We start from the raw sequence: 24,817 nt of genomic DNA, 5'->3' as shown, positions 1-24,817 counted from the left end.
AGAGCTTAAAACTGAAACGCGAATGAACGAAAAAAAACACAAAAAGCCAGTTGGGTCCACGGGTTCGCCCGTCCTTTTTATACCGCATTGCGTGAGTCTTGCTACCTACCTGCGCAGCTAAGCTACCATTTTGCGTGACAGACACATGAGTGTACCCGTGAAAACATCATGAAAAAGCGCGTGTGTTGGTAGAATCTTGATTTTCTGTTCTTGACGTATTCGCTTAAAATGCACGCATGATCATAGAACATATCTAATGGGGCCTCTTCTAGATGTATATAAAAAGAAGCAAGTGCATCTTTTCGGCCTTCAATACTAGGTATGACGTGAAATCCACAGCAGTGGCCATGTATTGGGTAGAACCAAAAGAACACACACTTCATGTCTTGCTTGCTCACTTGTAGAAATGACTTTTGACAAACTTCAATAGGGACGTCGTCGTATTTGCTTGAGTTGCTGGAGTCGGCAGAAAATATCCTAACTGAATCCTAACTGAAACTGAATCCGAATTTGTTTGCCATAATTTGAAGAATAAAAAACAAAGGCCAAACTCAGCTGGATTGTAAGAACCTTCAAATAACTGCTCTGGTTGTATTTTAAAGGAATGAATTGTTTTCACAAAATATGCAGGGTACAAAGGTAAATTAATCACATCGTTGCGTGGAAGACAATTTAGAGAGTGTTCTGAAGACTTAATAATTACATCTGCAACCTTTTGATAGAATTGTTGCTGGTAACAAAATTCCAGTACAGACGAGCGAGTCCCCCTACCTACTTGACATGCAAATCCCAAATCTATAATAATGTTTACTGCACGGAATGGTATAAGAGTATCAACACAAGAATCGTTGGACAACTGTTTAAAAACGGACGTTATTGCTTTTTTTTTCATTTATGTTGGTATTATCAGATATCAAGCGGCAGTAAAGACCGACGGACATCGATGACTAATGTGTGTGTGATTGCTCCTAATGGAAACACAATGCATCGTCACCTATTCGATTTTTTTTCTGAGATCTATTTTTAGTACGTACACAAAGCTACGAAGAGGACGGACGTTTTTGATGTTATAAAGCAACTGCCAAGCCTTCTAAAACGAGAAGAAATAACTTCGTCTGCTTGCAGGATTTCTATTGGTTCTACAAATGCATTCTTGAACCCCATTCCATTCTTTCTACCGTCATATGAAAGCACGTTAGGTTTCCCATCACATTCTACGCATGTTTTCCGGAAATCAATATCCATGTGAGACGCTCAACCCAACTACTATGCTATGAATAATGGAACTGACATGTATTTTTCATTTAGAACACGGCGACAATATCGAGCTTCCATTATTTTTATAACACCGCCAAAAGTAATTTTTTCGTTATTCACGGCCTCTGTAAACTCCCAACCTATTTCATAACCAGCGCAAATTTTAGAGGATCAACAATACAAACAGCATATTTAACTTAACATGTAAAAATATATAAAAAACAAAAAGCTTTCAGAAAACAAAGACAGACTTATCAACGTCAACGTTACGCAACTTTCAAAATGGCCGTAATAAAACTGCTCTCTGCTTTACACATCTCTTTGTCGTGGCTGCAAAATCTCGGATTGGTTTTTCAAAAAAATCAGGCGTTGCAATTGAATGCTACACGCGGGAGAATCAAACAAAGTCGGTAAATATATATCGCATTTGGTATTTTGTGCAGATATAAGAATTTCGTGATTAATTAACAGGACGCGCTTTTCGCGGACAAATAGGCAAAATTTCGCTATTATTAAAAAGACTAACGATATTATACGCCTATTGGTTTTTCGGTCAGTTGCTCATAAAGTTGATCTTGTTAACTCACCATATGATTTTTTAACAATAGCCAATAATAATTACATTATGTAGAACTATTTTCAGCTTTTGTTCTCTGATCCTAACTTCAATGGAATATCAAATCTATGGAGACTCTTAAAATGAGATAAATTTTATACTTATGCCTTTTTGGAACATCCTTGTTCCATGTAAATATAAGAAATTGCAAAATTTTACATCTTGCTCGAAAATATTGTCATTTTTCTTTTCACACAAGTTTTGACTTTTAATTTGGAATTCTTCCATATCTGTTAAAATAGTATTTTTTCTTTTTCTTAATGATACGTTTTATTACTGACATGCCTTCTACAGAATTTCAGCCTAAGAGCCTTTGCCGATAAAAAGTTATGACCTGTGAAATTTTTACTACAAACAATGGAATAATTTCATCGTAAACGGCTCTAATCTTTAATGTGATATAACTTCTCTACGGCAGCAGCTTCTTCAGTCGGACAAAAATCATTGGAATATTTAAATTTTTATGCATCTAAGAGATTTATTTGGTTTAAGAACTAATCAAGCTATACTATTGAAATACTGCCCCGAAAAAAAGAGATAGAATTTACACTTTTGCATGGTCTGAAATAAAAACACACGTAATGTCTTTGGATTGATTGGCCTGCTTTAGGGCTTTTGATGCGTCATTTTCAGGGAGGACACTTGTTTCTACTGCTGTACGGATAAGTACATAACAGTAAAGCCTGGTAAATTTACAGTATAATGCCTTGCCTCAGATTGGCATTCTTTAGGACTTGTGATAGGTAATTTCGCGGGGGGTATTAGTCCAAAATATCTTTTCTATTGGTTATCGATGGGCATAGAACACTACCGCCTGTTCAATATATTGTACAAAAACGTCTCTTTGTTTAGCCTGCAATAGGGCTGTTAATATTTCTTTTTGCAAAAGGCTATTTGAGCGAAATATCGTTTCTGTTTGTGTATGGATGTGTATCCAGCCTCAAACTTTGTCTACTTTATAAAAACAGCTTTCCGTAAATGGCAGTTATGCGAAATATTGTGGCATATTACGTTGGTTATGGCCGATTGACAGAAAAAATATGTAGTTTTTATGAAGCGACAGAGATTATTATGAAGGTATTATGCAGTATTATGCGATATTACGTTGGTATGGCCATCAACAGAAAAATTATGTATCCTTTATGCATTATGAAGGTATTATGCAGTATTATGCGATATTACGTTGGTTATGGATTATTGACAGAAAGAATATGTATTTGTTATGTAGCGACAGAGAGTATTATGAAGGTATTATGCAGTATTATGCGATATTACGTTGGTATGGCCATCAACAGAAAAATTATGTATCTTTTATGGATTATGAAGGTGTTATGCAGTTTATGCAGTATTATGCGATATTACGTTGGTTATGGATTATTAACAGAAAAAATATGTATTTGTTACGCAGCGACAGAGAGTATTATGAAGGTATTATGCAGTATTATGCTATATTACGTTGGTATGGCCATCAACAGAAAAGTTATGTACTTTTTATGAATTATGAAGGCATTATGCAGTATTATGCAGTATTATGCAGTATTATGCGATATAACGTTGGTTATGGATTATTAACAGAGAAATATGTATTTGTTATGCAGCGACAGAGAGTATTATGAAGGTATTATGCAGTATTATGCTATATTACGTTGGTATGGCCATCGACAGAAAATTTAAGTACTTTTTATGAATTATGAAGGTATTATGCAGTATTATTCAGTATTATGCGATATTACGTTGGTTATGGATTATTGACAGAAAAAATATGTATTTTTTATGGAACGATAGAGAGTATTATGAAGGCATTATGCAGTATTATGCGATATTACGTTGGTATGGCCATCGACAGAAAATTTATGTGTTTTTTATGAATCATGAAAGTATTATGCAGTATTATGCAGTATTATGCGATATTACGTTGGTTATGGATTATTGACAGAAAAAATATGTATTTTTTATGGAACAATAGAGAGTATTATGAAGGTATTAAGCAGTATTATGCGATATTACGTTGGTATGGCCATCGACAGAAAATTTATGTATTTTTTATGAATTATGAAGGTATTATGCAGTATTATGCACTATTATGCAGTATTATGCGATATTACGTTGGTTATGGCCATCGACAGAAAAAATATGTATTTGTTATGTAGCGACAGAGAGTAGTATGAAGGTATTATGCAGTATTATTATCTATTCCTCTGGTGGATGAATAGATTATTCTAGGGTACGCGCATGTTTTTTGTTATAAAAATAAAAATATTTATTTATAGCAACATTGATATATGGCACAAATGTTTGATGAAGGTAGATGAATGAAGCATATAATTGTTTTCATTTTCCTACCCAATTTTTGTGGCTTGGTGTTAAAGGTCACTATCGCTTCTTTGAAGAATTTTGAAGAAGAATCTGCTTTTTGTAACCAGTAATACTTTATTGGTAAAAAAATGTACGGCATGTTAAAAAACACTTTACTGAGTTTATTTTCTACTGTTTATAAAAACATAAAATTATAACAAATTCACCTTTTATGTAATAATTTTAAATAACAAAAACTAAAAATATCCAACGTTTGTATTCCGATTTTTAAGACATTTTGGTTTTCATTTAATGTCTTATTAGGTGCTAGCTGCACATTTTTATTAAGCAATCCAGTTGCTAAGGGACTAGCCCTTAAATTACATCAAAAGTAAAGCAAATTGCTTAGGGACTCTCATGCATCACATCTATCCCATGACACTTCTTGTTCTTACAGCTAACCTAGTAACCTCAGTGGAACGGAGAGTCTTTCAAGAAGTAAGCAACAATGCAATGTACTAAGCGCATCATAAAAGTCTCACAACACACAATGACAATGTAATGTTGGTTGCAACGTTATTTAAGATCCTCCAGTCTTTCAGAATTTGAACCACCATAAGGACCCTCAGTGCAAGTCATATTTATGTTCGTTGTGTCTTTTGGAATGCAGTCACCTATGGATCCTGGGTACGAGGTTACTTATAATCATCATGTCTTTCTAGAATACGAACCACTTCTAAGGTACCTTGGGTACGAGGTTCTTTATATTTATCATATCTCTCAGGATACGGATCATAAAGCCTTATGTTCATCTTATATTCATCTTTTCTTCCAGAATATGAAACACGTGAAAGTCCTTCAGTACGAGGTTGTTTATGTTTGTGTTTTCTATTATAATACGAAGCACCAAGGGGACCTTGAGTACTAGGTTGCCTATGCTCATCTGTTTCTCCAGAATTTGAACCACCCCAAGGTCCTTCAGTACGAAGTTCTTTATGTGCGTCTTGTCTGTTAGAATACGAAGCACCGAAGGGACCTTGAGTACTAGGTTGCCTATGTTCATCTAGTCTTCCAGAATATGAACCACTTGAAGGTTCACCAGTACGATGTTGTTTATGTTTGTGTTGTCTCTTAGAATACGAAGCACCAAAAGGACCTTGGGTACTAGGTTCCTTTTGGTTATGTTTTCTTCTAGAATATGAACCACCTAAAGGTTCAACAGTACGAGTTTTTTTATGTTTGTATTGTCTGTTAGAATACGAAGCACTGAAGGGACCTTGAGTACTAGGTTGCTTATACTCATCTTGTCTTCCAGAATATGAACCACCTAAAGGTTCGCCAGTACGAAGTTGTTTATATTTGTATTGTCTGTTAGAATACGAAGCACTGAAGGGACCTTGAGTACTAGGTTGCTTATACTCATCTTGTCTTCCAGAATATGAACCACCTAAAGGTTCGCCAGTACGAAGTTGCTTATGTTTGTATTGTCTGTTAGAATACGAAGCACCAAAGGAACCTTGAGTGCTAGGTTGCTTATACTCATCTTGTCTTCCAGAATATGAACCACCTAAAGGTTCGCCAGTACGACGTTGTTTATGTTTGTATTGTCTGTTAGAATACGAAGCACTGAAGGGACCTTGAGTACTAGGTTGCTTATCTTTGTGGTGTATTTCAAGATGTGAAACGTTCGAGGCAGATTGAGTATAAGATTGTTTGTGTTCGTCTTGTCTTCCAGAATATGTACCATTACGTACAACAAAATGTTTTGATGTATCCCAAGTAGGATTTGAGCGGCACATCTTAGGCTCGAATCGCCAAATAAGATTAAACATTTGCCAATTAAATGGGTTAGTTATAATAATACTTTGCGTGTTTATTTTCAAATTATTCTGAGTTTTTTGTGAGCCACTATTATTCCAAAGAATTTCCATTTCTTGTGGATAAGCACCATGAACACCAATAAATCTAGCGCAAATATTCCTACTATACTTAATGTTTGGTAAATCACGCACCGGAGGATGATGATGTAATCTGGAATCATGCCTAAATAAATACGTCATGTTTATATGGTTCGACCATGCAGCTATCATCTGATCTGCAAAAGGATGACACAACATTTTGTTAGGGTCTTGTGATAAAAATAATTCTATAACATCCCTTGAAAGTAAAATCATGCTTTCTTCTGGGCGTGTTATACCAGGATTATCATGTATCCATCCCCAGTGAAAATATTTCTCCATTGGGACTGGGATTTCGTGAAGAAACTTTTCCATACAGAAGAAGTAATCGTCATCCATTCTTAGAAAATAATCGAAGTTATAATTTGTTACTGCGTACACCATATGATATAGAAATCGTTTACCAAACTCTACACCACCAGATAAGTTTTGAAAATGCATGTCATGGTATGTGTCGGATTCATTTTTCATGATGTCATAAAATTCTTGACCTTTTGAGCGTTCATCTGTTATAAATATACATTCTGGTACCACCTAAGACAAAAATAATGCATTATTGACTATGAGTATTACTGAGTCAAGGGTATATAGACTAATTTTTTAAGTGCAGAAAACATTTGCGAATTTCGCGATTTTTGGCCAAAATTGCGAAAGTTTATGTCGCAAGATATTTAAAGAACATCGATGCGCGTAAGTGATTTTCTGGGAAGGTTTCTGCACTTAAGTAACTAAAAATCAACAAAAGTTGAAGTATTTGTTGACAAAATACACCTTTCCTGTAGGTTTGCATTGCTGCCACCATGTTTTACGTATAGTGGCTCTTCTGTCGTATCTTCTTGGCCCGGTTGATACAATAAGTAATAATGTTACATCTTTCTTCTTTCCTTTCGGTTTGATATTTAAGCTAGCCAAATAATAATTATTTTGTATAAAAGAAATTTCTTTTACAATTTCATCACCCATTAAGAATAATAATACCGGTGTCTTCATTGAATTAATATGCTGTTTCCATTTGGATAAATACTGTCCGTAATACAACAACAATACCACTTGAATTGAAATGATGAAAAACCCAACTTTCTTGCGTCCGAATGATGCTTTTAACCATCGAAATCTGATGTTATGAGTCATTCTTAATTTGCCAAAAATAGCCCAATAAAAATTTCGATCCTCCTGATTGTAGATGTTCCCAGTTTCATCAAAAGTGTAGTGAAATCTACGAAAAATGATCAACTGTAACATTGGCTAAATGAATTAGTTACAGACAGCTTAGAAAAACACAAAAATATAGACTATATGGGCCTCAAGATCTTCCTGTCATGTAAGTGTTGTAGACTAGCTTTGTGCCACACCTTAAATGGCCAATCGTAGGCTACGAGCCTCATATTAACCTTTGATCTTGTGACAAAATAAATGGAAAAACTCCTTGAGACTTTAATTTTTGGTATTGACTCCTTTCAGATGCACAAATTTAACCCTATTCTTGTTAAACATTTTAGGTTCGACATTGCTACGTCCTATTGTCTTCACAATATAACTAAGGCACCAAGCAATGACAAAAAGAGAGTTTTTGTTCATCTACTCTCAGGCCTCCAGTAATAGTAGGGGTCACAATCTGAAAATGTCCTGGGTGGTAAAAACCAAAATATTAATAGTGCGGGGATTAAAAATGTCTTGATTTGAAAACTTTCCAAAGATTGAAAGTGAAGTGGGGGTTAGGGAAGAGAATGCAAGAAAATGGCTTTAAAAAAGACGACAAAACAAAAAAAAAAAAAACACACAGAAAAACAACAGCGAAAAAAATATTCTTTCGCGAAATAAAAATTCTTCTCATCATTTCCATCATAAATCTTAATGCTCGCAAACAACAATTTATTTCATTTCGTCTGATTTCGTTTACGTATTAATGAAGTATACTGGTTTTATGGTTAGCTCCTCAGTATGTAGAATGCAGAACATTATTCTTATTGTTCTCATCATATTTTTATAAATATCTATTGATTAACCTAGTTAAACATATATTGGTTATTTATTGATAAAGTATTGTGTTTTCATTCTTTGAATACATGAATTATGCTGGGTGGCGGAAGTCAAAAACTCCTGTTTTCTGTCTCTTCTTGAAGAGGAAGATTTATCTTGTATCAATGTCATAAAATGAATAAATTTTTTTTCAGTTGTTTCTAAAACGTGTTGAAATCTTTTATCTAAAACAATATAGATTACACCAGGGTGTTAAAAAATGCTCCGCAGACACGCGACCAATTACGCTACTAAAACAGACAATTTTCGTATTTAGGCTTCTATCTCAGAAAAACATGTGGCACAGTGTCTAGCTGACATAAAAATTCCCCCACACCGCTCAAGCTCCCAAATATATTTCCTAAAAGATGAGTGTAAATGAAAAAAATCCTTTTCTTTAATTATCTCAACTTCCTTGCAAGAATTTGCGTAAATGGGGTAACCATAGTAAAAATTTAAACATTTATTCGTTGTTTAACTGCAAGTGTGAACAAAATATAAATTATCAATAATTGAATTTTTTTCAATGGTAGTAGCAGACAAATATAAAATATTTAATGAAAGCAAAAAAAAAATAAAAAAAAATTGAAACTTACCAATAAACAAAAGAATAAGAATTATTTTATAAAACTGCGGCTTACCAAAACGTTGATATATCAAAGAGGCAAACTCCTTGATATAATGATATTGATATATCAGTTATTTCATTAGTCCAGCATTTGTTTGTTTTATTAAAGTAGTTCTTAGAATGAACCTTTTATTTATCATATTCTTTTAGCTTATTACTTTTAGACGACACGCATTTTGTTAAAACACTCTTTCCGTACAGAATCCAGTTTTATACGAAGTTCTATGGAATAACAACCACGATTTACCTACCGTTTGATTTTCTATTCCACGCGTTGATGAAATGACAAAACGATTTAACAAAATTAGTAAAAGCTTTCCTAAATTGGTCAATGAGGTTATTTTTCTCACCCCGGAGCTTCATTGTCTCACAATCTCAAGAATTATAACAAATTCCTTGCCGCTCCATTAATTTAGTGCCGCTACACTGGACTAGTGCCGCTCACTGCTTACTAGCGTTACAAAAAACGTTAACATTAATCTATTTAAATGTTCTGCCAGTAAATTCGCAGGTGAACTCTGCAAAATGAGGCAGCATTTCATTCTCTGCAAATCAACAAAAGTCCTGGTTTTGATCACATCAGCATTAATGTCAAAAAGGGCTGTGTAAAGGAACTAAAGTCACCATATATTTAAATCATATTTAACTACAGGCATTGGTCCAAAAAAATTGAAAATAGCTAGGGTTGTCTTAGCCTTTAAAACAGGAGATGTTTATAGGGGATCTCATTACAAACCAATTCTAAGAACATATTAATTTAGTTGAAAACAAGGTTTCTAAAAGCCTAGGAATCTGATATAAAATATAAAGCCTTTATACTTTATACTTTACACTGTGCAATGTCCGAAGGGAGGGAGGGGATGAAATGTTATGGTACAATCCGTGGTAATATGTATTTTCTCGTAGGTCAATAAAAATAGCTCGACAGCAGTATTATTACTTCTGACTACAAGGTCAAGTCATAACAATATTTTAAACGATTTCTTTCACCTTATTTGGTATGAGCTTTTTAGGCATTTTAGCAAAAGTGATTTATATGACTTTAAATTTGGTACAATTATAGCTAGTAGCTATAAGATGAAGGAATAAATAAGCATAATTATTTACCTGTTGATGTCAGCATTTTTTCTTGTAACTTCATTAGTAGTGTTTAAACCATTACCTTCATCTAAATCGCGTTTGAGAATGTGTGATTTTTTGTTAGTGATATGATTGGTGTTATAACTTATTGTTTGGTTTTTGCGCGTAAGTAGAGTACTAAGAAATCCCTGAAAAATTCCGGTTTATTCCGAATTAGAATTTTAAAAACAGGGAAAACAGATAAACAAGGTGGTAATTCTCAAGAACAATAGGGTTAAAATAAAATATATCTAGTTACTAGAGGCATAATGTATATCGCAGCAGGATGCATTTTACCCAACAGCTGGAAATTTATACACTTATATAAATAAAGCTAACTAGCCAGAAATGAAGCCATGTTTAAAAAAATATAAGCGAGTTTAATCAACTAATTTCGAAATAGAAAATGGTGAATAAATAAACATATACTCGCCGAATGACACCTTAACGCAAATGATATATAAAGTTATTCGTTAAAAACATAAACTTTACTCAACTAGTTGTATTAATAACAATTTAAACACCTGTTTCAAGAAATATCATTATAACATAAGAAAAACAATAAAAAAATGTATAATAAATTATTAAAATATATAAATAAAATATAAAGCAATGCAAATAAAAAAACAAAGAGCACTAGAAGGTTCATCAGATTGTCGAAAGTACCTGAAACGTCAAAATCGCCTTATAAATTGAGGAATAATTTTAGTCTTTACTTCAAGTACAATAGTTGGTGTCACAGCAAGATCAAAATACCGTCATCGTCTATTATCTATAAATTGTGACCATTCAACTTTAAAACCACGTAAATTTCCAATCCGGTAGTGCTCAGGTTCACCAACCTTGAGTTAGGTGTGCAGAAATCAAGTCGAAAGATTACCTTCGAAAATTGGTACACAGTCTGTATTAAACTGCTTTAAAAAATGTCAATATTTTGTATCTTTCTCAATTCCAGGTTGTCGTCAGATCTTCCTAAATTTTGAAGATTTTCTCGCTGAATTCCAATCTGACTTTTAATAACTAAACTTATTGTTACTAAGCAACGTGCAACGCTTATAGTAACCATTAAAATATAACGTATTTTGTGCGTGTGTTTAAAAGGGTTATCGATATTCCTTTGGTCCTTTCGCGATTTCCAGAGACAAGGGGGGATTGTTCAGAAGACAACTTTATAATTGATTAACATGAACTTGGAAAATTATTTATTTCCTTAATTAAGTCAATTACTTTTATTCATTAAACTAACTAAGAAAAATAAATTTAGTGATTAAAATTAATGCAATTATTTTAATATGCCATTTTTGATAATAATTACCCCGTGATCTCAATCGCCTATTCCGCTCAGGAGCCACAGAAAACAAATAGGATAGTTTTACTGGCAATTTTATTGGTTTTGTTTTGACCGCTCGCACGTACTTTAACAATCAAAACGCTTCATTCTTTGAAAAACCGATACAAGATTTTCGCGACCTGGACATGCCAACCAGGGAACATGACGACGAAGGGCATTTTGGTTTTGAAAGTAGTCGTGGTCAGTGCTAGGTTTATAGGTCTGTTTGAACTTTTTGTGTTCTAAAATCTTTCTATTTTTGGAATATTTGTTTTATGCATGTTTTTACAAGTTAAGATAAATATATTGTCACGTTTTTTAGCCATGTAAAAATCTTTGGCCAGGAAGATTATTTTTGAGCATTCTACTGCTAGCTGGCTAGCTAGCTTTAGTTATTATTAACAGCTTTTTATCCTAGCCAATATTATTTATTTTTATGTGGAAGTTGTGTTTAACTGGCTGACTCCTTAGCTACCTCCTGGAGAAAAAACGGTGAAAGTAGCGAAATGCAGTTTGGCTGCAACAAAATTCTTTCTTATGCTAAACGCAGTTAGACAGCTACCAATTTTAATAGTGTTATGAAAACTTATGCTGCAAAATAAAATTGCTGAGTATTTCTTTTAACTAAACAGAGAGATAGGAAAATCCCAATGTTAGGACAGATCCACTTAGCAGTTTCCCATCCCACGTTAAATTACGGATCATCCCCGTTAAATCAACGATAGAAGAGTCCATAAAATCCATGTGCACTTTACCACTTTACGTTAAATAAGCGGGCATGCTCTATAATATCCGTCCAAAACCCCCCGCCCCGGCCGTGTCCCCCTGGCCCCATCCCCGTCCCCTGGGCCCCTACCCACCCTCATCTGTCGTCTCCTATAATTTATAGTGTTATGTGTTATGTGTTATGTGTGTCTATCTTTACCAGAAACAAGTAAAGATGATTGCAACATTGCAAGGTTTAGCGCCACATAATGTCATAACTGAAGAATTGATTTTGATGATTATTTTGAGATTGTTTGAGACCATTTGATCTGACAAAGGCATCACCCTTGAAACTATAATCCTTTAATTCATCACAAAGTCTTGCGGGCAACCATGTCTTATATTTATTTCCCATTCTATCTTGAACCTCCGCATACATAGATTTTTCAGAAAGAGCACCGGGTCTTGATATTTCCATCTCTTTCACATATTTAACAAGGTAAATATCGTTTTTAGGCAGCTCTCTCCACTTTATGATTGGAGTAACTTGTTCTATGTTTTGTTCAAATTCTTCAACTGTTGGAAAAGCCATTGTGATTATATTCACGATTACATTTCTTTATACCACTTTATAGATTCTATCGGAAAGCAGTTTTTGTTATCTACCATCTGTCAATCAAACGTTTATAACAATAGGATTTTACATATTTTACATACCAGAAAGTTGTTTACATAAGAAAAAAGTTAAAACGAAAGTAGCCGTTGCTAAGGATATTTGGTATGTAAGGAATGCATTGTTTCTCTATTGTTATTATGGTTTGATTGACATTTAATTGACGTCAATCTTTATCTAAACAAATACCATATGAAATAACCCGTTGTCATAACAATCACAAGAGCGATCTTCTCATCTTCGTGTGTAGGAGGAGTATCTTTGTGGTAAGGTGCAGTAATGTGTTTATCTGTAGTATCCACGTGGTGTACGGTGATGTGTTTATCAGGATAATCGGGTGTTACAGGCTTCTTTTTAGTTATCTTATGCGATTCGGTAACATTGACCTTTCGATTGATACCAATGGTAAGATCTTCACCCGATATCAAAATCTTGTTGTTGTAACCTACCACCCCTGTCTTAATTCTGAGATTCATGTCACTAGGTAACATATAAATACCTTGTCCAACCGAATAATCAACCTTACTTGAAGCGTAGTTTAACGTATCCTGATAACGTTTAATGTCCTCCTGAATATCAACCCTACGGTTAACAATGTCTTCAAGGTTATTCATAAAAACTCTTTGGGCGGTCAGAGCACTTGAATCATTACCAAGGATGGAGGAGCGTGCCGAGGCCTGAGAACTAAGAACAAGATAGGCATAGGCCCTAACACTGCTTGAGATCTTCACAAGGCCCGTTTTTGTAAATCCATCGGATTTTTCCACAATCCACCGCGTCATGGAGTCGTTAGTGAAATAACTCAACCCGGGAGTTGGATAGTCTTTACGTCTTTTTTGATATGAACTGAAAAAGTACTGACCTCTGTATTTCATGGGGTTGGAATCAACATCATACTCGCCACAGATTTTTAGAAATTCCTCATTTGAATAGGGATTATCATATTGGTTAAAACTATTCTCAAAGGGCAGAGGTGTTTGCAGGCGCTTAATGATTCGTCTAATGTGATAATACACATGAAAACGATATATTGACCTGACCATAGATCTACCATACTTCAGGTGTTCGGAACTTACACCACAGGCACTTGAAGCGCACCAAGTTGCAAAATTTAGCTGGGTTTGCCATAGTCTAAAAGGTTGCTCATTCCAAATTCTCATACGTTGCGCGTTCTGACTAAGTTCATAATTGGTAAAAATATTAGGAAAGGAAGCGGGGAAAGAGCCACTTTCAGACACAATAATGGCCTGTTTGTACAGATCCCTAGCGCCCAATATTTGAAGATCCCGCCCTCCATTTGGCTTATATGCCGAATTCGGATTATATCTGAAAATATCATCCATTCTTTGATTTAAATATATTCACAATCTCTAATATAATAATGTATATCACAATAAAGGACGTAAATAGCGAGAAGAAAATCTATTTGTATCAACCGATAGACAACTCACATGGTACAAAGGAGGTTGCGATCGTGGAGACGTTTTCGGATAATGTCACATATGTAGCTACAGCTCCAATAGATATACCCTTGGCTGACGGAGTTACCACGGTTAGGTTACAACAGGGTCAGCACTACACAGGGAGGGAGTTGAATTCAATCGTGAGAGGTGATGTAAAATCAACACAACTAGCTAGAAACTCTAAGTTGAGTAAAATATTCAATATGGAGGGTGTAACGGAACTACATTTTAATCTTAATGAATTGGATAACTCGTTAAATCTTAAAGATGGTGAATATAGCAACAACCTGATGACATATCATATATCCGAGTATGGTGGTGATTTTACATATATTGAACCGAAAAATCCGCAATATAAGAAACTAAAGAAAGGTTTACTTCAATCACTTACCATGAGAGTCACAGGTCAGGATGGTAAGGTGCTATGGGGTGGTATGAAGACAGCAGTTACCCTACACATAAGAGATACGGCGGACAGATGATACAATAGCATTAACCGAATTAAAGTAAAATAAAATAAAAGTAATATGGAATAGCATGGAATACGGGAAAAAGTTAAACCCAGAGCGTTCGCTTAGAACCGCACATGGTGTAAAAGGAACGCATCAAAAAGTAATTGTCACTCACAACCCAAGTGAGATTGATCAGAACCAGTTACTCCTGATTAGGTTCCCTAATTTAGGTAACGATGATGTCATTGTTCCGGGTACTTCGAAAATAAGTTTCGACATTGAACTCGAGTCAAAAGTCGACACGAAGAGAATATTGGTCTCTAACATAGGGAGGGCAATTGTTAAAAAGTTGGCCATCAAGTTCGAGGGTACCGAGATTCTGAGCATTGATGACTTTGATCTTTTCGGGTGCTACAGAGATTTATGGTTAACCAAGTCTGAAAAAAGAAATGCAATAAGACAAGGTATCATCTTTGATGAAGGGTGCACGGAAAATTGCATGAAACTGAGAGTTGGAGCCGCGGATAAAGATACATCGGAGGTAGCGGACAAAGCAATCTATGATGCATACAAAAACAAGTTCACCATACCACTAGATTTTGAAATGTTGGATAGCACGATTCCTTATTATCAGGCCGGATTAGGTAATAGGCTGTGTTATGAGATAACATTCAACAATTATGACAGGGTAGTATTATCAACACCTACCAAACCTTCGAGTTCCGCCACGGCACCGGCGCCGGATGCTAAATACAAAATCTCCAACATATCTCTCGAATATGAGATTGTGACACAACCCACACTCGCCAGATTCATTTCAAATGAATACCAAAACATGGCCGTACTTTACGACAGATTTCTGAGACATAGACAAATTAGGGTGGATAAGTCGGACACAACGTGGAATTGGTCATTCAATACACCGTGCAAGTCTCTGAAGGGTATATTAGTTCTGTTTGAGGAAGAGAAAGCTTACAAACGAGATACAGGTAGGTTCTACAATCCTAAGATCAAAAAGGTATCCGCCATAGTTGAGGGTAAGCCTAACCAACTTTTCGCTCAGGGGATGCAGCCGTTTGAGCATTATGGTGAAATATGCAAGTATTTCGCAGAGGGCAAGCAAAAGGACAGCAACGCCGGTGAAATACAGAAACATCTGCAACTACATGATGTGAAGGTCGCGGACTACCTAACCACGAAATATGCTCTATGGCTGGATTTCAGAACCATAGATGAAAACTCACTGCACGGGACCGGTCGACGGATTGAAAATGCGAGCGAGGGGATCACACTGCAAGTTGAAAAGACGGCCGAAACCGCGGGATCCTTAAACGCCTACATATATCTAATCATGGATGCTCAATTAAATATTCAAAACGGTGAAATTATGGATGTACTATATTAAGATGGACTACATGAAAGATCCTCACACGGCATTATTCGTCGGTCCCACGGGCTGCGTAAAATCCAGACGCGTTGTAACATTACTAGAGAGTGAATACTTTGATCACTTCGATTTCATTGTGATTATATGTCCAACATTAAGATGGAACAAGACATATATGAGTCGAAAATGGTTTTGGAACGACAGATATGTGATTCTAATTGAGCCCATGGGTATGTTGTACGAATGGATTCAAAAGATGACGGATTTCTGTGCCGGATACAAAACATTATTCTTGATCGATGACATCATCGCGGATGAGAAACTGGACAAAAAGAGGCAACCGCTTCTGGAGCTGGCCATCAGCGGTCGGCATCGAAACCACACCATGTGGCTACTCACACAATCATACACCGCGATACCGAAGAACTTACGAAGGCAGGCAAAAATGTTATATGTGTGGTATCCGAAGGACAGACATGATCTCGCAACCATCCACGAAGAGAATGATGTCATTGAATCGTCGGAGATCCAGAAGGTTAAGGAAAGGCTGAAAGATGGCAAATATACACATTTAGTCATGAGGATGGAACATCCAAGAACTCACGTGATTTGCTAGATTGGACGTTTTTTGTTACAAAAGTCTTGTAACAAATCTATAGGAAAACTACAGCATAGTACTGTAGTAGTACTGTAGTAGTACTGTAGTACCATGATAGAATATATAAATTTCATATTACTGGTGACAGCCGTGGCGCTATTGCTGGTATTGGTTAGTTTTTGCCTTTTTTGTATTAAAAAATACCTATCGCTATTGAAAATGGCTGAAAACGCAATTGGCAACATAATTTTTATCGATGAACAGGATGCCCGGGATGATGGGAAGAGACAAAAATTGCTCGAGTGTGTGCTGACCGGAAATAGTAAGTTATATCTTGGTAAGATGTATACGGAGGCGGAGATCCAGAAGCTCAAGAATGATGAGGTGGATAAACTGTTCACCATATACGAGGCTAAACTATCCGGTCAAATGGTAAAGTCTTTGGGACAGTCAATAATCCACATGTACTCCATGGGCGCCTGTACAGCTCTCGGTATAAAAAATCAAAAAGCTCTGAGTGATGACCTGGAGAATGATCCATTCCTAAACTCGGCACTCCAAAGGTTCACATGTGATCTATATTATAAGTTCGGATCACTACTATCACCAATCAGTGTAGGTTTAATAACAGGTAGGCATTATATCGCAGGAAAAAATTTAAACAATATCGATACGGATACTAAAGATGTCGGATACTCCAGTTCAGGTGACAACGAAGAACCCTAAAAAGGTTGAGGCGGGTAAGAGACTGGCCGAATACAACCGTAAAAAGAGGGAGGATTATAAAAGATTGCTCATGGCACAGACGGAGGTACAGTCGGCACCTCAGACACACTCAGCACCCCAGACACAGTTGGAGGATCCTAAGGATATTGTCATCGAGGATTCCGTGACAGATGGCCCCAAACACGGCGGAGTGAACTACACAATAATGGGTGGTGGTGGGGTGATAGTACTTGTCTTAATTGGTGCTTATTTCGTCTATAAAAATAAGGACAAAAATATTAAGGTGAAGGGTACCCCACCAAGTAACTCAGGTAATAAAAAATCTATGAGAATAAGTAAGCTTGAAATGGAATAAAGGGATAATATCGCGATACTATAATCTTGAAGTAAATATAAGACATGGATAAGAAAAGTATAGTCAACGATATTTATAAAGCATCGGTCGTATGCGTTTTCGCTGTAGGCTATTCAATGCTCGGGAAAAAGGTATTAAAAATGACACCACCCTCAATTCAGAAGTTTGACCTGGAAGATACCGGAAAGCTTGTAGCCATAGTCGCCGCAAGTGAAATGACAAGAGAATATCTAGTTAAGCAAAAAATTATACCTGAAACTATAAATATATAATGTTGCGAATACTGGAATGGTTGGTCTGGGTTTTATGCCAGCGCAAGAAAGTTGAGAGGATTTTACCCAAGGTGGAATACATCGATACCGAGGTCATAGACGACTCTGATGTCATAGACTCCGAGGCTATCGTATTAAAATAACGCCACTATATTATACCGGATTATATAAACATGGCTTCAATTGCAATGATGTTGGGAGGTGCCTTCGCGAACGCTTTGGCCTTCACCGGATCAAGCTACCTCTTTTCAAGTTTATCAAAGGATAGGATAGATAAGGAACGGAAGCGGCATGATCTGGCCATAGAACAGCTGCAAAAGGCTCAGGTTATATGGCAACGTAAAAGACAGGAGAGGGTTGACTTTATCAATAAGCAGCTCAGACTTGAGAAGAAGGCCGATGGTAAATTCACGGAGCTGGATGACGCAATGCGGGAATATAAAAAAGTATTCGGAGGGTCACCTCTCACAGATATTCCGCGCAAGCCCGTATTGAGCGACTTTTATACACCCAGCAACGGCCAACATGAACGGGAATTGGCATTTATCGCGCTAAGCATGATTGGTGTCGGAGGCGCCGTGTGGTATTTCGAAAAATAGTACCATGCCGCGGGTATTATGTTACATGTGTCATGTAACATATATTCAGTATGGCTAACGCTTTGTAACCATGTAGGTGTATATCAGACCTCCGATTCCAACTATCAAAGCCCACAGGTTTTGACTCAACCAACCGACGGCTTCCTTTGCTCTATTTAGGATCCACGATACGATGGATCCAATTATACCCGGTAGTGATGCGGCTGCGGCACCGGCTAATCTACCCAGGAGAGATCCCAGCGCGTTCAGCTTGTTCTTTATCCATTCCCTCGCACCACCTTCGGTTTTTTCATGATTTTTTGTATTACCGGTGGATGACCCCCCTGGTGTCAAAGTTTCAACTAGAAGGCCGATAACCATACCAAATGCCGTTAGTACACTGACGATGGTGATACCCTGCTCACGGAATAGCGTTCGTATCTTTTCACCCAATGTAGTTTCTTTGTTAAGTACTTTGGTAATCGTCTCCCTGATGCTTTCTATTTGACTGTTAAGTTTACCTTTTAGAATATCGATAATCTCTTGCCGGCCTTTCAACTCATTTTGCAAACCTTTCAACCTTTCTTTCGCTTCATTTTGTTGTTCCTCGGTCATATTTGGCGTGTTTTCCATCTCTTCCAACTTGTTTTTTTCTCTGTCAATATGCTGTTCGAGCTGAACCTTTTTTGCAACTTCATCCTGAAGACTTCCTCTTATGTTTCTCAATGATCTATCCAATCCTAGCAATTCACGCATAGGATATTCAAATAGATCACCGGTCTGGGTTGCTTCATGGTCTACAGATTGTTGTTTGACCAATGAAATTAAATCTTCCGCACTGTTCACAACATCTCCAGACATGGTTTCTAATTCTATATCGGTCGCATTCTCTATTTTATCCGGTGACGGTAGTCTCTCTTCTATTTTGTTTAGCCTGGCGGCCTGTCGGGGGGTAATACTACCTTTCGGTATATCGAACCCCAAACCGCGCAGCCTTTTCTTGCCCAGTATATCCGCAATGGTGCCGACGGTCCTTAGAGATCCGCCATTTGTCAGAGGTCTGTTATCATCCTTGTAGTATAATTCGCCATCGCGAGTCTCAAACAGATCGGTATGTATCACGCTCGGGTTCTCGTTTGGATATATAGTTAATAGCTTCTCATAGAGCGATTTAACCCGCTCACTAGTAACTCTGGAGCGCAGAGAGGTTCCTCCGCCGAATGATGTCTCCTCATCAGGTGTGTGTATCTGCACACGCGTGCGCTCCCTCGGTACCAGAGGTGTGGAGTCATCGGTAGCCTCGTCGGGTTGACCATGGTCACCAAACGGATCAATATCAATGTCCGCCATTATTTTATTTATTTAGAGGATAGTTTTTTTCCTAATATAATAGAAATGGCAGAGAGTTCTAGTACCAGAGAAGAAACTTTTAAAACGGATATATCCAATTCCCAGCTTGAGGAGCTGGTGAAATTACGAGGCAAGTTCCAAGACAGGACACACGAACACGGAGGATCTCTGATCATATGGTCGATTCTGGAGGGATTATCCGGAACCGCAGCAATTACCGGCTCGATAGCGACCGCGGTGACCATTATTAGAAATTTGGGCGGTACCCATGGAAATTACATGCGGAATTCGGGTATGTGTCTATTGGGCTCGGCTTCCTATGCGGTTACCGCCCAATATGTTAGGACATATCGGGAGAAACTTATCAAATTAAGAGCCGCATATCGCGTTGTACAAAATGCCATCGATGTTTTCGATAAAACGCTACTCTGGCACACTCGGATCTGTAGAGCCGATTTTGAGAATTTGTGTGATACGTATCATAGAACTCTCAAGGATCTGGATAAACTGGATATAGGTTATTTAGAGTAAAGTTTTTTTCTTTGTAGTAACCACACAATGGCAGAGATTTATCCGAAGCTACCCACGGCTCCCGAGTATTCGAGCGAGCAGGACAAGTTTAATACTAATACTGTGAACTCTCAACTTGGGGAGCTTAGAAAATTACGTGATAAGTTCAATACAAAATATGAGAAATATAACAAGACGCTGCACAGACTGGTGCTTTTAAATGCCAGCGCCACGGCCCTAACCGTCGCTTCGGGCATAGGTTCGGTGGTAACCGGTGCCACGCTCATCGGAATCCCCGCTTCCGTGGGATTGGGAGCCGTAGCACTGTCCGGAACCATTTTCACGGGCTCCGTCATGGCCCTGATTAAAAGATATCGGAGCAAACTTGACAAGGTCATGAAATTATATGATGTTGCGACGTCCGCCATCGCCGTGTTTGAAAACTCCGTCTCGCGGGCTCTGAATAATGACGACATTAGTCAAATCGAATTTCAAACCCTGAGCGGTATATACTACGAAGCTCTGAAAAAGATGATGAAAACCGACAGAAAGATGGAGAGCGAAACTCGCAACCAGTTTGAAAAAAGTCTAATGGACGAGGTTCAAAGCCTCAGAAGGACCGTAAATCAAGGTTAGTGATGTGCGCATGTACGCCGCTCGCATATTTCGTGTGGTACGATAAAAATTAATATTAAGGCGGTTTGTGACATTATGCGGCGCGATCGTCCCCCCAAGACTGAGCCATAGCGGCCCTATCTGCCGACCGACCCGCGCGATCCCCGACATCATCTTTACCGGAAACAGGTAAAGATATCGCCCCCTTTTTCACCAACCTTGCACATAATCAGGAGGTAATTCTGTATCTTCAGGTATTAACATCAATTCCTCTTTTACAAAAGCCCGTCCGGGTCCGTCTTGAACATAGTACATTACACGGTTACCAGGTTGCGCTATTACCTCACGCAATCTATATGTGTTTTTCGACCATATTCTATCGGTTGCCCGTCTCCGCCCATCATCATGCTCTTCACCAGGTTGTAGTAGATATCTATACAGGCCATCTTTAGGTAATTCTACTTCAGGTGGATAGCTCTCTTGATTAACAAGAGGCACCTCTTTCATTATAATAGCATCTTTTGGCTTCATATCAATCATCTGCGTCTTTGTATCGTTTAGCCTATCAATCAGTTTATACAGATGCTTAACCCATGTAGATGATACCTTTTCCGAATCATTCAGTTCTTGAGCATCTTGTATTTTGAATAAATTTTCGGCAAGTATCTTGTTCAACGCCTCAACAAAAGCTGTGTGCGTATGCTTATATTTTGTAGTCGCTCTTTTAATTTCAACCTTATGCTTCTCCAACAGCTTTGTCACATCTGCTTTGAATTCTGAACCGTTATCACATTGGAAAGTTTTCGGATAAGTTAATGGTCCTGCCTTGTAGATGTCTTCAATCATAGCGGCAACCTCCTTGGCTTTCTTAGTCCTCAAAGGTCGGGCTACTTTGTATCTGGAAGCAGCATCGATTCCCGACAAAATGTACTTATATTTATTACCATACAGTATGTCACCGGGCATGTACAATAAATCGAATTGATGTAAATCATTAGGGGTGGTAACTTCATAATGTGGTCTTTCAACATGTTTTGGGGCGGGTAAATGTACTTGCCAAAATGCTTGCTTTGATAGCCACTTCTTAATCTCCTTTGGCCCGAAGCCGAATCCTCTTAAGCTCTGAACAACCTTTTGTCCTTTCCATAAATTTTGAGGTTGATAGTAAGTCTCTTGAAGTTTTGACATGTTTTATTTATGCACACCTTTATTTATTTATCTCCTTTTTGTGTTATGATGTGGTACGATAAAAGTGCTTAAAGTTTTTCATATATTATATTAATATGTCAGACATGGATACCACACCGGATTACAAATTGATGAAACTGAGAGAGTTGCGAGAGGTTGCTAAATCCCGCGGAATTAAGTATATCGTGGGTATGAGAAAGGCTAAACTGGTTGAGGTGATTGAGAAGAATGATCTCGACCCATCCTACACCATCGATCTGGATACCAAGAAGGAATGGTATGGATACTGTTCAAGGTGGAGGTCGAAAAACAGGGAGGCATATCTAAAAGCTCAAAAACGTTATAACGACAAAAGATCCAAGTGATTGGGTATTTTTTTGTTACTCGGACGGGTAACAAATGTTGGTGGGTGGGTACCCATGGTGTACCGGTCACGACCCCCGAGGTGCTGGTGGGTGGGTACCCATGGTGGAGCGATGTTGGTATCATAAAACGTGTTTTACCGCCATGGAGCAGCGCAGCCCCGGGTGGTTGCCCCACGAACGAAGCCCCTCACGATCCTTGCGACCTCGGAGGTCCTGATTTTTTCCCTGGGGGGGTACCCACCCACATTTACACTCCGGGAAACGATCCATGGTGGAGCGATGTTGGTATCATAAAACGTGTTTTACCGCCATGGAGCAGCGCAACCCCGGGTGGTTGTCTTGCGAACGAAGCCCCTCACGATCCTCGCGACCTCGGTTTACGATTTATAAAAATGGCTTAAAGATTACAAAATCGTATATCATAGCCAAGCATGTCTTCAGGAATCGTTCTCGATTTGATACACAGTAGAGAATATATTGATGACTTTGATCTTTTCACGGTCCCTGATTTAAGAGCCAGAGCGAGGTACCTTGGCCTACGTGGATACTCGCGGCTCAGAAGGGCTGAGCTTATCGAATTATTATCAACAGTACCCGCAAGATATCCCGATATGACTTTACCGCTCGTCATAGGGATGCTGGATCTCGAAGTGACCGAATTTTCGGGACCCGTGATGAGACCAAATGTATCGGCGCCAAGACCGGTACCAGCACGGGTTGAGGTTGATGATGAGGACGACGCAGACGATGACATTGATGAAGATGATAGATGTGTCATTTGTCTTTCTAAACGAAAGACCGCCACCATTGTTCATGGTAGAACAGGGCATTTTTGCTGCTGTTTATCGTGCGCAAATAAATTGGAGAAGAGGGGGGATAAATGCCCTATATGTCGCGCATCAATAGATCTTGTCATTAGACAATATATTTGAGGGGTCGGATTGTTAGGGCATTTTTTGTTACTCGGACGGGTAACAAATGTGATTCACGACCCTCGAGGTGCCAATGGGTGGGTACCCATGGTGTATCGATGTATGTATCACAAAGCGTGTTTTACTACAATTTAGCATGGTGGTTGCACCACAAACTAGGACACTCACGACCCTCCAACACGGTTTACGATTTTTAGAAAAATGGCTTAAAGATTACAAAATCGTATATCATAGCCAAACATCTTAAAGATTACAAAATCGTATATCACAACCAAGCATGACTTCGAGAAATACAGTTGTTGAATTAAGAGCTCTCGCTAGAGAACGCGGCCTACGTGGCTACTCAAGGCTCAGAAAGGCCGATCTGATCGAATTATTGACACCCACTACTGTGTCAGCACCGGTTAGACCGGTACCCGTGCCGAGACCCACCAGACCCGTACCGGTGCCAAGACCCACCAGACCCGTACCCCTGCCGAGACCCACTAGACCCGTACCCCTGCCGAGACCCACTAGACCCATACCGGTGCCAAGACCGGTATCAGCACCCATACCAGCACCGAGACCGGGCACTAGCCAACAAGACATGGATTTGAAAAGCAAGTTGATCGAATGGAGAGACTGGTTAATAAATCATGTACCTAAGGCTATTAAGGAGAAAGCGAGCAAAGCTTTCAAAACCATGAATGATAAGATCATGGGTTTGTATAAAAAGGGCAGTGGAGAGGAAGAGGAAGAGGAAGAGGGAGAGGTGGAGGAGGAGGAGGAGGAAGAGGAAAACCCCTATAATCCCATTGAAGAAGCTTTTGTAGGTTCATACAAACGTTTCAAAATAAACTCGGATGGTGGGAAGAATGTCAGGGTCTTTCTCGAAAAGGTCGAGCACGTCGTAAATAGGTTGATGAGTGACGTGCTCGGGCAGAAGAAGTCGCTGAAGACTCAGGCGACCTTGTGGGTGAAGTGGGTAAGGGAGGACACCAGCTCGACCGATGCCCCGTGTGTACATGTTGATAAAGCTTTCAATAGCTATATGGAGATACTGCACGCCCACGATGACATTTCTGATGTTTTCGATCGGATGTGTAATAAGATAATCGAGCAGATTGAGAACCCCGCGCTGCCAGCTAGCGGATTCACAATTGATAAAATCTTGCATATGCATGTGGACTTTCATAACCTGAAATTAACCAGAGGTAGTTCTTACTTGCCGCTACCCAAGAATTTCAGTGGAAAGCGATCTGTGATTAACCCTCATAACGAGGATGATGATAAATGTTTCAGATGGGCTATTATCGCTGCTCTCAATCATGATAAGATCGATAATCACCCTGAACGAATCTCAATCCTTAAGAAGCATGATAAGTATAATTGGGATGGTCTAACTTTCCCAATGGCGCTAAACAAGATAGATTTGTTTGAGAGAAGG

General features: G+C 38.2%; 1 protein-coding gene across 2 annotated transcripts; it reads right to left on the bottom strand.

Moving 5' to 3' along the window:
* Window positions 1-4,329: 4,329 nt before the first annotated feature.
* LOC130636551 (uncharacterized) lies at window positions 4,330-10,710 on the bottom strand. Of its 2 annotated transcripts, XM_057446315.1 has the most exons (3): window positions 9,881-10,710; window positions 6,898-7,342; window positions 4,330-6,660 (listed from the first exon to the last, which is right to left on the bottom strand). In XM_057446315.1, exons 2-3 carry the CDS (start codon window positions 7,255-7,257, stop codon window positions 4,864-4,866), a joined length of 2,157 nt encoding a protein of 718 aa, XP_057302298.1. In that variant the 5' UTR covers window positions 7,258-7,342; window positions 9,881-10,710; the 3' UTR covers window positions 4,330-4,863. The 2 variants fall into 2 exon arrangements, with proteins under 2 accessions (XP_057302298.1, XP_057302289.1); XM_057446306.1 differs by lacking the exon at window positions 9,881-10,710 and having other exon boundaries at window positions 6,898-8,636.
* Between the last annotated feature and the right edge of the window lie 14,107 nt (window positions 10,711-24,817).

The sequence above is a fragment of the Hydractinia symbiolongicarpus genome, chromosome 1 (assembly GCF_029227915.1).
Source record: "Hydractinia symbiolongicarpus strain clone_291-10 chromosome 1, HSymV2.1, whole genome shotgun sequence".
Classification (NCBI taxonomy): domain Eukaryota; kingdom Metazoa; phylum Cnidaria; class Hydrozoa; order Anthoathecata; family Hydractiniidae; genus Hydractinia; species Hydractinia symbiolongicarpus.
Note: the sequence above shows the minus strand (reverse complement) of the source record. Positions and strands in the feature narration are given on the sequence as shown.

Coding starts and splice junctions, on each gene's coding strand:
- LOC130636551 (XM_057446306.1), bottom strand. CDS start 7,368: ATGTTACAGTTGATCATTTTTCGTAGATTTCACTACACTTTTGATGAA. Junction 6,661..6,897: donor AATGCAAACCTACAGGAAAG/GTGTATTTTGTC, acceptor TTTTTGTCTTAG/GTGGTACCAGAATGTATATT.